Genomic DNA, 13,859 nt, shown 5'->3' with positions numbered 1-13,859 from the left:
GATAAAAACGAAACTTCACAGCCATCGGCTCAAGGCTGCGGCCCCTTCTGCACCAAGGAGCACTGCAGAGCCGCCGGCCAAGGAGGCAGTGCCCCGCGGGAGGGCCACGAGCTCCCCTCGCAAACCCTCTCGGTTCCTTTACCTGCTACTTTATCCCGAATGAGTTTTGCAGATTCGACTTCACCGATGCTGCTGAACAGACTCCGTAACTCATCCTGGGTCATGTTCTGAGGGAGGTAGTTGACAATTAAATTCGTTCTCCCGATATCATCCCTGCAGTCTTCGGCCATGTGGTCTTCATAACCATTAGACATTGTATTTTTTAAAAATCTGAGACAGAGAAGAAAAAAAAAAAAGTCAAGTAAATTCCAAGTGTCCACATTGCAGGACATTAAGGCAAAACACCATGACTGGCACTTCGGGGTTTTCTTTTCAACGCTACAAGTTCAACTCAGGTCCACATAAAACCATGCCCACGGATGTTTACAGCGGCTTCATTCGTAATTGTCCGGAAACCGGAAGCAGCCAACATGCCCTTCAACAGGCGAGTGGAGAAAGAGACTCCAACTGTCTGGTGCGTTCACACAACGGAGTGTTATTCAGTGACAGGAAGAAATGAGCTACGGGGCCGGAGACTTGGGGCAGCCTCAAATGTACATTGCTAAGTGTGAAAGGCTACGCACTGTCTGACCCCAATTATGTGACACTGTGGAAAAGACGAGACTCTAAAGCCAGTAAGAAGACCAGTGGTTGTCGGGGGTTAGGAGGGAGGGAGGGAAGAACAGCAGAGCACAGAGGATTTTTAGGGCAGCGAAACTATTCTGTGTGATCTTTTCATGGTGCGTGCGTGTTATCACACATCTGTCCAAACCCGCAGAACGTACAACACAAAGAGCGGAACTCTAAGGCAAACTGTACAGATTCTTTAGTTCTAACAAAGCACCACACCAACACAAGATGTGACTAACGGGGAAGACTGTGCGTTGGGGGCGGAACCTTTCTGTGACCCGAAAGCCGCTCTAAAACAAAACAAAGCAGCTTCAAGCTCAACCATTTCTCTTCCTAAGGAGCTTCTAAAAGCCTACAAATAGGAGGGCCTGGCTAGCTCAGTCAGTGGAGCAAGTGGCTTTTTTTTTTTTTTTTTTTTAAGTTTCTGTATTTATTTTGAGAGTGCGAGTGCGGGAGGGGCAGAGAGAGGGGGAGAGAGAATCCCAAGCAGGCTCTGCGCCATCAGCACAGAGCCCTGACACAGGGGGCTCGACCCCATGAACCGTGAGATCATGACCTGAGCCGAAATCGAGAGTCCAATGCTTAAATGACTGAACCACCCAGGTGCCCCTGGAGCGTGTGACTCTTGATTTCAGGGTCATGAGTTCCACAGAGCTGACTTAAAAAACAAAACAAAACAACACCCACAAACAATTCTAGCGCCGTAACTCAAGCTCCTGTGAAAAGTGTTCGGGTCATCTCAAGAGCCTTCTCTCACCTCCGCGTGCACTACTGGTGCAGCTGGGTACCAAGGGGCCCGCGATGTGCACCTGAGCACCCTGACTCAGACGGCCTGTCTGGCCTCAGGCAGGCAGACGACGGCAATCTGCATCCCTTTATTCCGAAGGCCACAGCCACGGAACTGGGAGAGGTTAGGGTTTCTCCACCAGTCAGAGGCACTTGGTCTTCAAAGGCTGCAGGCTCTGGAATGCCCTTGGCCGCCCGCAGAAGCCTTCACTTTCGGCGGGAAGCATCACAGCACAGAGATGGCTTCAGAGCGCAGTCCAGATCAATGCAGCCGAGAGCACCAGGACGGCTCCTCTGGAGGCACAACTGGCCACGCGGCTGCCACATCTAAGGTGTCCCACGTCCCTGCCTCTAACTATGCAGGCACTCGCTCCCATGGGGCTGAAGTGTCATCTCTGAGAAAGGGGCCCTGCTGCCCACCAGCCGGGAGGTCTCGGGGGCGGCCCACCCCTTTCTCCAGATCCCTCCTGCCCAGCCCTGCTTTTACGCTTGAAAACCCGGTGCCCGCTGTCAGGAGCACTCACGCAGCCTTCTTCAAAAATAGCCTTGCCTGCGGTTATGTAAAAACCTGAACACAGCTCCCACCTCCCCCCCTGAGTCAGCACTGAGAGAGGAGTTAGGTGTGGTGTGTTTTGTATTTTATTACTTTATTTTTTTCCTGCTGGAAACATTTGGCTCTTCTCTACCTTCCCACTTCCTAATTTGCTTCCGACCACACACAACGTGCAAAGTTAGTCCACTCTCCCAGCATTTCTTTTATTTATTTGAAAATGTTCTATGCTCCCTGTTCTCTATAAAATAGGTTAGCATCGAAAGAAATGACTGGAAAGTCAGGCTTCATAAGATTAAGAACTTCTGTATGGCAAAAGACACCATACACAGACAAACAGCGGACTTGGAGAAAATACGTGCTACACCTATTATATTATTTAGGTCGGTGGTTCTCAGCTGGAGTGACCTGGCGCTCCCAGGGGACACCGGGCATGGTCTGGAGACCCTTTTGGTTATCACGAATACAGGTGGTGGTGTGCCACTGGCACCTAGTGGGTAGAAGTCAGCGATGCTGTTAAACATCTCAAAAGGCCCAGGATGGCCCCCGCAACCAAGAAACGTCCCGCCCCAAATGTCAATACTCCCAAGGCTGAGACCACTTGATTCAGAGCATCTACAAATTCATAAGAAAAAAGACACATCACTAACAGAGAGTGCACAAAGGATATGAGCCACAACTAATAGATGCTGGCAATTCAAATGGCTAATAAACCATGGAGAGCTCAAATTCATGAATAATGAGGAAAATGTCAAAAAAGATGCCACCTTCTGGCAGTCAGACAGAAGACCACCCAGAGTGGATAAAATCCAATGTGACTAAGGATCAGGGGGGAAAACACCCTTACACACCATTGATACAAGTATATGATGGTACAACCTTTTTGGCAGATAACCTGTAGTGTCTATGAAAAAAATTTTTTTGACTTTTTTATGTTTATTTATTTTTGAGAGAGAAAGAGAGAGACAGAGTGCAAGCAGGGGGAGGGGCAGAGAGAGAGAGAGAGAGAGAGAGAGAGAGGGAGACACAGAATCCAAAGCAAGCTCCAGGCTCTGAGCTGTCAGCACAGAGCCCAACGTGGGGCTTCAACTCACGAACCATGAGATCAGGAGCCGAGCTGAAGTCGGACGCTTAGCCGACTGAGCTACCCAGGTGCGCCCCTATGAAAATTTTTAATACAAATGCTACCCTCTGATTCAGAACCGTAGGAATCTGTTCTCCAGGAATAATCACATACATGCAGGGAAGTATGTGAGGAATCCATGATCCCATAGCTCATAAGATGGTAGACAGAATCGAAATATGAGTTAGAGAATGGTTAAATAAATACCAATTTTCAGTAAAAGGCATGGGACCACCAGCAATAATGGACTCACTCATGAAAAACTCCACGAATCTGTTAAAGCATCTGCAGCCACGAGTCTTTAAGATAGATTAGCGTAAAAACCAACCAACCAACCAACCAACCACGTCTGCTGAAGCCTGAACCAAAGTGCAAGGGTTAACTCTGAAAAATTAAAATGCACAAGGAAGTCTGCTCAAAAGGTGATTCAAACATTTATCTTCTTTCCTTTCTCCTTTCTCTCTCCCTCTCCTCACCTTTGTTCTGAGTTAGGCACCTACTGTTCTGCCTTCTCCCTCCCCCTGCTTTCACCAGTGATGAACTGGGCAATAATTACCCCATTCTCATTATTCAGAGGGGAGTGTCCTCTCTGTTTGGTAAAAAAAAGGACTCTTTTTTTCTTTTAAGTTTATTTATTTACTTGACAGAGTGCGTGCACAAAAGAGGGGCAGGGGTGGGAGACAGAATCCCAAGGAGGCTCTGCGCTGTCAGCACAGAGCCTCCGCCCCCCCCTCCCCAATGTGTGGCTCAATCTCACAAACCATGAATGACACCATGACCTGAGCTGAAATTAAAAGCTGGAGATAAACCAACTGAGCCACCTAGGTGCCCCAAAAAGATGACTTCCTAAAACAGTGGTTGGCAAACCATGGTCTGTGGACCAAATATGGCCCACCACCTGTTTTTACAAATAAAGTTTTATTGGCATACAGCTATACTCTTTTGTTTATGTATTGTCTGTGGCTGCTTTTGCACTACAGTGACATAGTTGAGTAGTTGTGACAGAGACCATATGGCCCAAAAAGCTGAAAATATTTACCATCTGGTTCTTTACAGAAGAAGTGTGCCGACCTCTGTTCTAAAATGTAAAAACAGAAAATTTCTCTCTCTTAAAAAAAAATTTTTTTTATGTTTATTTATTTTTGAGAGAGAGAGAAAGAGACAGAGTGCAAGCAGGAGAGGGGCAGACCGAGAGGGAGACACAGAATCTGAAGCAGGCTCCAAGCTCTGAGCTGTCAGCACAGAGCCTGACATGGGGCTTGAACTCACAAACTGTGAGATCATGACCTGAGCCAAAGTCCGATGCTTAACCCACTGAGTTACCCAGATGCCTCCCCCTCTCTTTTTAATATTTATTTATTTTTGAGAGAGAAAGAGAGAGAATGTACAAGGGAGGCGCAGAGAGAAAGGGAGACACAGAATCTGAAGAATCTGAAGCAGGCTCCATGCTGTCAGTGCAAAGTCCAATGTGGGGCTCGAACCCACGAACTCAAAATCATGACCTGAGCTAAAACCAAGAGTCGGATGCTCAACTGACTGAGCCACCCAGGCACCCCCAAAACAGAAAATTTCTAAGAGAAAATCTTTGTGACATTGGGTGAGGCAAAGATTTCTTAGACACCACACCAAATGCACAATCCACTTTAAAAAATTGATAAAGTGAGTATCATCAAAATGTAAAACTTCTGCTTTGCAAAAGACACTGCGAGGAAAATTAGTCTACAGACTGAAAGAAAATAATTGCAAATCACGTATCTGAAAAAGGACTTGTATCCAGAATATACACTTTTTTTTTTTTTTAACTCTCAAAACTTAACAAGACAACAACCTAATTTTAAGGGAGGGGTAAAAAAAATTAAACTAAACCAATTAAAAACAAATTTTTAAATGTTTATTTTTGAGAGAGAGAGAGAAAGAGAGAGAGAGAGAAAGAGAGAGAGAGAGAGAATGGAGGAGGGGCAGAGAGAGGGAGACACAGAATCTGAAGCAGGCTTCAGGCTCTGAGCTGTCAGCACAGAGCCCGATGCGGGGCTCAAACCCACAAACCATGAGATCATGACCTGAGCTGAAGTCGGACGCCTAACAGACTGAGCCACCCAAACACCCCTAAACTAATTAAAAAAAATTTTTTTTGATGTTTATCTATTATTGAAAGTCAGAGAGAGTCAGAGTGTGAGCAGGGGAAGGGCAGAAGGAGAGGGAGACACAGAATCCAAAGCAGGCTCCAGGCTCTGAGCTGTCAGCACAGAGCCCGACGCGGGGCTGGAACTCACAAACCGCGAGATCATGACCTGAGCCGAAGTCGGACACTTAACCGACTGAACCACCCAGGCACCCCTAAACTAAACTAATTTTAAAGATAAAGATGTGAACAAACAACACACCAAAGGAGATATATGGATGGCAAACAGACATGTGAAAAGATGCTTGACATTATTACTTATTAGGGAAATGCAAATTTATTTATTTATTTATTTAAAAAATTTTTTTTTCAACGTTTATATATTTTTTGGGACAGAGAGAGACAGAGCATGAACGGGGGAGGGGCAGAGAGAGGGAGACACAGAATCGGAAACAGGCTCCAGGCTCCGAGCCATCAGCCCAGAGCCTGACGCGGGGCTCGAACTCACGGACCGCGAGATCGTGACCTGGCTGAAGTCGGACGCTTAACCGACTGCGCCACCCAGGCGCCCCGGGAAATGCAAATTTAAACTACACTGAGATACCGTTACTCATCCGGAATGAGAATACTCCCAATCCATTTAAAATGCGTAAAACAAAATAAAACAAAAGCAGGCAAACAACAACAAAACAGACAATATCAAGTTCTGGTGAGGATGTGGAGAAACCGGGGAATTTTCGTGCATCGCTGGTGGAAAATGTAAAAATGTTACAGTCGCTTTGGAAAATGTACGGGCAGCGCCTGACAGTTGGGCAGCGCCTGACAGTTAAACACTTTCCGTAAGACCCAGCAATCCTATACTAGTCGTCATACAAGAGAAATGCAAACCTGTGCTCATACAGAAACCCCCACACAAGTGTTTACAGCAGCTTGATTCATCAACACCCTAACCGGGCGCAGCTCAAACGCCCCTCAAGCCATCAGTGGCGAGACTATGGAAGGCTGCAGAATGTGGTTCTGCTCACCAATAAAACAGCATTCCCTATCCACGCAACTTGAATGAATCTCAAATACATTTTGTGGAGTGAAAGAAACCCGACTCCAAGGCCACATACCACATGAGACCGTTCTGGAAAAGGCAAAACCATAGGGATGGATCGGTGGTTGCCAGGGGCAGGGAGCAAGGGCAGCATAGAGCACACAGCGGGAGCACCAGGGGGCATTTTTGCTTCGTGGGGGGAGTGGGGGGGGAGGTGCAACTTTCCCAGGTCTTGATTGTGGAGGTAGTAACACGACTCTATGCGTTTGCCAAAACTCAAAGAACTCTACAAAAGGAGCGAACTGGAAGATAAATTTTAAAAGATTTAAAGAGTGGACCTTATCCCCCAGCACCCTGACTCCTCCTGACACCCTGGGTGAGGCTGAGTAGCCCCTGCGGGCCCAGTTCTTGGTCAACCGGCAACAGTGGAGAAACGCAAACTCTAAACGCAGGGTTTCTCGATGCTTCAGGGCTGCCCCACCCTGCTCTCTGGGTCCCTTCCCCTGACCCTTCCAAATCCACATCGATAACCCAGCCCAAGCTAGCTACTGGCGAGCACCAATCACAGCTGGGCCTTCATCTCTGTCTGACCATCAGTGACTTCCAAGTCATAGCCACTTCTGGCCACCTCGCAGCTCACCAGGCCGTGCCCTCTCACTCAGCGGTCTCTCCACGTGGACTCCTCCCGGTCAACGCATTGGGCGGTCCCTGTCAGTGGTGTCCCCACTCACTGAGGCTCGGAGATTCATGACTTTGCTCAGGGTCAGTCATCCCGCTGTTAAGAAGCGGCAGGGCCAGCCAGGCCTCTGATGGTCACTCCAGAGAGCCTCCCATGGACAAAACATAAGGCCCTTCGTGATGGGGCCCCTGGCTCCAACTTCCTCCCCAGCAAGCTGCAGACCTTGTCGCCGTGTCTCTGTGATGGCTGCTCCTCTTGCAGAGAGTGTCTGCCCTCTCCATCACCTCCTCACTTATCTGTGAAAAGTCCCCCCGGACAGTAGGTCGCCCTAGTTCCCTGGGCCCGTTCACCATCAGCCCAAACCTTTGTTGATGGGCAAATCACTCTAACACCTAATTATTTGCTTTTCACCCACATCATGGCTGACAGCCTGGGGGCCCAAACCTACAGTGGTGTCCCCTAAGGGCCCCCGCCCAACCCACACTACGGCAAACTGTAGATAAGTCATCCAGGCACACACGGTGTGTGTGTTGGGGGGGGGGGCTGGGGGTGACAGAGGACAGACACTGGGTCTCAGACCCACCTGGGAATTGTGTATTTGCCACTTGATGTTAAAGGGCGGGTGGAAATTGTATTAATAGCGTACTCATTCATTCAGTACCTTACTTTTCTGGGATCATCCATCCCATCCCACAGAATCAAACTCAATCATGGGGAATAAAAGGGGAAACTTCGTTTAGCAAAGCAATTCCTGGTGATTTGGAAACGTTTCCAGTAACTGCATACATTACGGAGAAGTCCTGCTTGGATGATCTCTGAGAGTCTTCAGTCCCACTGCACTATTTTCAACAACCCTAGCTGCCGCGTGACTCCAGCAACACTGTTCACATCAGTCGTATAAGCACTACGTGTACAGAGGCGAGATGTGTGTGTAAAAAACTTACACAGGTCAAGCAGCAAGACTAGCTCCCATCATGCCCCGGTGAGAATCCGTCTCACTTTATAGGCACCAGAGCAGGCGTGCTGAACTACTCCAGCCAGAGCCAAACTAGAACAGTCGAATAGATCCTCAGGCTCAATCCTGACACTTCACACATCACATGATGAGGCTTGGACTCAATTATTTCTAAGGTCCTTTCCAGATGTTAAAACTCTGAGTTCTCCGAGGTAAAAACCTCAGGAATGTAAGGTCACCCAGGAAACACTCTGGGGTGCCAGAGAAAAAGTGAACGAACCACCTGACCCAATTACAACTGCTCTGTGAGGGGAGGGCTTAAGTGAACATGGTACGTATTTCCTTACTCGCCACTTCCTGCAGCCCCTGGCGGGTAAAGCCACCTGACTGGGCCAGCCAAGGCTACGTCACAGCAATTACATATCCACCAGGCTGAGAAGCTCCGGGAAGCAGCAGGTCAGGTGAGGCTGGTGTCTGGCCCAGTCCAAGTGTTCCACAGGCCTGAGGAGACAGGATCGGCTCCACGGCCCTGCTAGAGTTTCCAGCTTCTTTCTGGCTGGTCCAGGCCACTCCAGGGCTCTCATACAGAACTGCAAAGCAACACGGCATGGCAGGAAGGACTGGCCTGCGGAGTCTGACAGACCTGAGCTCCAGCACTAACCCTACTGTTAATCAGCTACACTACCGTGGAGTATGGCACTTCCTTTCCTGGAGCCTCAGCCTCCTTGTCCGCAAAATGGGGATGTTGCCGCCTGCTTCACAGCGCCTGGCACGCTTCCTGGTGCTCGGCAAGTGGCCACTTCACCGCCTCCAGGTCCACTGAGGAGCACTCTGCCTCTTTGCCCCTGGGATCCTGGAAGTGATCCAAACCTCTGATGCCATTTCTAATGGGCCGGGACTCCAGGGAAGTCACAGAGCTCACGACTACAGCCCCACACACGTGGAAGACCTGGTTGGTGGTCTATGCTCCCTCACCATCAACCGCACACGCAAGCTTATGGGTCAGCTCGCCCCTCAATCTGCCCAATAGAGATATCAACCTTATTCTGACCCCATCTCCTTACTCCTACTTCATTAACAAAATCAAGGGGGACATGCGCCTCCCTGACCTCTTTGTGCCCAACCGCAGACACGTTTAAACCCTCTCCTCCAATCCTTGCCCCCCTCTTCAAACCTCCTCCTCCCCTGAATTACTTCCTCTGGTGGCAGGACACATGTATCTCCGAAGCCACCTCTCTCTGTCCCCCATACCTAAGTAGGCACCAAGTTCTGCCAGACGCACATCAGTGATATGTCGCCCTCTCCTCCATGTCTCTGCCATCGTTTCTGTTCAGGTCCCTGTTATCTCTTGCCTAGACAGACTCCCAAGTGGTCTCCCTGCCACATGATTATTTCAAACCCAATCTCTCTAAACCCAATCAGGTCTTTTCCGTCCAAATCACTTCTCCACCTCCTGTCTCCCTACTTCTGTTCATGGTGACATCAGTCTTGCCACTGGATCATCCCGGACTGTTTCCTTCCTTTGTAGAGATGTCTTTCCTCCAGTAGAGATGTCGTTTTTGGTGGGCGGCTGGATCCAGTCACTCCCGAGCCCCCTTCTGGCCCTCCTTCTCCCAAGTATACACAGAGTGCCGAACGTGTGCCAGCCAAAGAGCAAGGTACGGGGTATATAAGATAAAGGAACAGAACCCATCCCAGCCCCCAAATTCGGGCCATTACCCACCACCTCGTACCACAAAAGCCTCTTGACCAGTCCGTCCATCCTGGAGTTTCCCCCAGAAACACAAACTTCCAAGATCACCTCTTGACTGTGTCCAGAAACCCTCTACCACCTGATCCGGACATACTTTTCTAGATTCATCTCCGAGTTCACCTTCTTGACCCCTCTGCCTGCCCAAACCAGTCCACCCAGGCTTCCGGACCTCTTTGTGCTCTCCTTTCACTCACCCGGGGCTGTTGGCTGCGCCTGAAAACTCCTGCCCACGCCTCTCTGATCACAACAACCAGTATGGACAGCAGCTCTTTCATCAAACACAAGAACCAAGCAGCAGACAACCATCTCTCTCAACGCTCTCAATGCTGTCACGACCCGCTGCTTCCCCCGGTTGCTACCTCATCTTCTACATCTATAAAGGTCTTTCCTCCCCAACTCAGGTGAGAATTTCCTCAAGGAGGCAATTTTTCCCTTTCTCCCTGTTCCCCAGACAATGAGCAAACAGTTGCGTTTTGGGTCTTGAATCTACAAAAGTACGACCACTGACTTGGCCAAGGCACCCAGAGGCCCGGGGTCAAGTGGGGAAGGACAGTTATCATAAAAGTGAGACCCCCCAACACCTTCTGCCCCTTCCTGTTTCGCAGCATGTCCATGTACGTGCGTTCTATTCCAGCGGCACTTTCCTGTCTACGTCCACATTCCCAACCACTCTCTTGCCTTCGCTGTTTCTCTTACTGACCACTATCCTCCTACTCGTCACTCAGGGAGAGACCCAGAATCGTCCACTGCTGTCCTCTCTTGCTCACTCACGTCCCACATCGAAACACCCACTGAGCCCTGTGTCTCTTACATACCCAGCCACGTCTCAAACCCACCCCCCTCTTTCCCTACCACTACAGCTCTGGGCCACATTCACAGCTCTTCCTCCATAGAGGGAAGCGATCACCTCCTGACTGGTGTGCTGGCCTTCAGCATCATCCCCCTCCGACTCTTCCAACTGTGAGCAGATCTGACTTCTTCACTTTATGGCCTAAAATCATCCATGGCTGGCCTGCAGGACAACATCCAACCCCTCTGCACAGCGGCCGCACGAGTCCTCGTGCCCTGCTTACTTCACTTTGCCTGCCCCCGAAATTACCAGACTCCACGTGGTTCCCGGAACAAACCAAGAGGTTCCCACTCCCGTGCCTTTGCAGATGCTGTTCCTGTATCGTGCAAAGCTGTTCCCTGTGGTCTGTACCTGGCTAACCCCTCTCCCCGCCCCACTCCACCTCCTCCAGGAAGCATTCTGTGATCTCCTTTGCACACCAAAGCCTAGGTTAACAGTCTCCTTTCCTGTGCTTCCACACCAGTCAGTATATAACTGAAACAATCTGCCCACACACTGTAATCACCACTGCCTCCCAGAGCCTAGCAGTGGAGCGGGAGAGTTGGTTAAAGGAGGGGAGCAGGACTCACTTCCCTTCTGTAGGCTGCTCTCCTCTGGTCTTCCCCTGACTTACAGGCTCTGGTCAGCCTCGCTGCCTCACTATTGCCACCTAGGGGCAAAAGGCAGCAACTGCACTTCCCTCACCATTCAACATTTGACTCCATTGAATGGGATGGGGACACAAGCGAGGAACAGTTGATTCTGGCGGGGGAGAGGGGAGGAGAAGGAGAGTAGCAATCAGAGGAGGCTGCAAATGGTGAGTGAGCTCTGAGTGGGGCCACAGAGCATGAGGAAAGGATCTCTAGGTGGAGGAGAACTGGGACGTGGCAGGCAGTGGGGACAACAGGCAAAGAGGGTCAGAGGTTCCGGTCTAGGTGCAGGCGAAATGCAAAAGGAAGGGAGGGTTAAAATGTGCAAGACCTGGGATCCCAAACTTTAGCTTTAAAGTCACCTACAGAGGTTAAAAAAATTAAAATTTCTTCCACCCAAAAACTTTTAATCAGGAGTGACACGATCAGATCTGCAGTAAAAAAAGACAACTTTTGCTGGAGTATGAAAACATGCAAATGGGAAGTGGGGAACAAGAGAAGCAATAAGCAAGCGGCAAAAAGCCAGTGTTTTCACAATTCTCTCGTCTTCCACTTGCTGCACCATGACCTCACGCTCAGCACACCCAGACTGAAACTGTGCCTCCTCAAAACCAGTGCTTCAACATAAACATTATTTATTTCCACATTCTGAGGTATTCCTATGTCTCAGCCTCTTTGTGGTCCTTGAGGTCACAAAATTTTGTTAACGGATCCCAACACTTTACACACAGAAGATGCTCAGTGACAACTGGACGGAATTCTCCCGGCCACTTGTGGTCATAAAGGCAATAAAATTCTGTAGTTAGGAGTAAGGACTTTGAGTCTGAGGACCTGAGTTCAAATCCCGCCTCAGCTACCCTACTGTGCGAGCCTGGTCAAAACCAGTGATCCATCTAAGCCTCGGTTTGTTTGTCCTGAAGATGTAAAGTACACCAGCACCCATCTCAAGGGCTGGGGATAAAGCTCTGTGAAGTGACAAGCACGTAGCAAACCCTCACTAAATACTGGCGATTATTTAAACTTTACCTATTCAGTGTTTCCCACGCTCAGGCCATTGCTAGGAGCTTCCCACACTCTCAAATCCACACAGCAATTTTTCCACCCCATTTTACAGATAAGAAAACTAAGGCTCCCACAGTTGAATTTGTACAAGGTCTTGGGAGCCCTGGATACCAAGGCATCGGCGTTTGTGGCTGGAGGAACTTTTAGTAAAAGATCATTTAGTCCCGTAGTGGTTTTCGTGTGTGTGTGATATTTTTGGCAACGTCTGAAGACATTTTTGATTTTCAGCACTGGGGGGGGGGGTGGGGGGGGGATGCTGCTGGCATCTGATGGAATGCTAGTCAATAAATACTACAACGTGCATCGTACAATGCAAAGGACAGCCCTCCCCCTGCCAAACCAAGCGTGAGAGACCTAAAATGTTAGTGCCCAGGTTGAGAAACCCTACCGTGGTCGGATCATCTTTCTCATTTTCCCACTTCTGGAGCAATGGCCATATGGATCCTATGTGCATACTTCTGCTAAGGGGCGGGGGTGGGGGTGGGGGCTCTGTCCCTCCAGGGACAGCACAAGCAAAAGTTCTTCTCCACCTTCCCTGCACACAGTAGGTATCAAAACCCAGAAGCCTAGCATCAGAGGAGACCGGAAAAGGAAGAGCATCCATCCCCCATTGTTCAAATGCGTGCAGGTTGTGTTTTCAACACACACACACACACACACACACACACACACACACACATATATTTTACAAATCCCAACGTCCCACGCCCCAAAAACAGCTTTGTTAGACATGGCGTTCAAAAAATATTTTTTTTTCCCCCTAGGGTTCCCATACATCCTGAAGGGTATGCACACTTCTAAAAGGATCTCCGCTCGACCGCGGTCCTCTGACAACGACCACAAAAGAATCTGTAGGATTTCCCCCGGGAGCGAGCCTGTGGGCCGTGACCTCTGCGCGCTGAAGGCGCTCACCCCACTCCCTCGCCTCTGGCTTCTCTCTCCCGCCCCCGGCTCCCCAGCTCCCAGGACTACTAGGGCCCCGGCCGCGGAGCCCGGCCGCCAGGCGCGTGCCCACGCCGTGTCCCCTTCGCCCGCCCCTCGCGGCGGCTGAGGAATCCGGCCCGGGGCCTGTCGCCGGCGCCCACACCGGCCGGCCCCCGCCCGCCCGCCGCGGCCCGCGCGCGTCCCCTCCCGGCCCGGTGCGGCCTGGGCCTCGGCCGGTGCAGGCCCGCGGGCGCCCGCGGCCGGGCCAAGCGAGCTCAGGCCTGCCGCGGCCTACCCCGTCGGGGGCCGCCGAAGGCCCCCGCCTTACCTGGACTCGGGCGGGCGGGCCCGGGGCTGCTCCGGGGCGGGCGGGCGGCGGCGGCGCGGCGCTAACGGCTCCGCTCGGCCTCGGTAGCGGCGGCGGCGGCAGCGGCGACGGCGACGGCGGCGGCGGCTCCTCCTCAGCGCGCACGACCCGCTCCGGCCCGCGGCCCGGACACGCCCCCCCGGCGCGCGCGCCCATTGGCCGGCGTCCTCCACGGTGCGCTTCTCATTGGCCGGCGTGCCTGTCTCGGCGCCCAGGGGCGCGCGGCGGAGGCGGGACTTCCGGCTGGCGCCGCCTGCGAAGGGCTCGGCGGCCGGCGGAGACGCGGGTGGC

At 51.0% G+C, this 13,859-nt stretch overlaps 1 protein-coding gene across 1 annotated transcript in view; it reads right to left on the bottom strand.

The window, feature by feature from the left end:
• ELAVL1 (ELAV like RNA binding protein 1) overlaps window positions 1-13,813 on the bottom strand; it is a 39,478-nt gene extending 25,665 nt beyond the window's left edge. The window contains exons 1-2 of the mRNA XM_043586442.1: window positions 13,530-13,813; window positions 143-330 (exon numbers count right to left, since the gene is read on the bottom strand). Coding sequence (XP_043442377.1) covers window positions 143-314 — 172 coding nt within the window. The 5' untranslated portion in view covers window positions 315-330; window positions 13,530-13,813. The remainder of the gene's footprint in view (window positions 1-142; window positions 331-13,529) is intronic.
• Between the last annotated feature and the right edge of the window lie 46 nt (window positions 13,814-13,859).

The sequence above is a fragment of the Prionailurus bengalensis genome, chromosome A2, assembly GCF_016509475.1.
Source record: "Prionailurus bengalensis isolate Pbe53 chromosome A2, Fcat_Pben_1.1_paternal_pri, whole genome shotgun sequence".
Classification (NCBI taxonomy): domain Eukaryota; kingdom Metazoa; phylum Chordata; class Mammalia; order Carnivora; family Felidae; genus Prionailurus; species Prionailurus bengalensis.
This window is presented reverse-complemented; position numbering and strand designations above follow the sequence as displayed.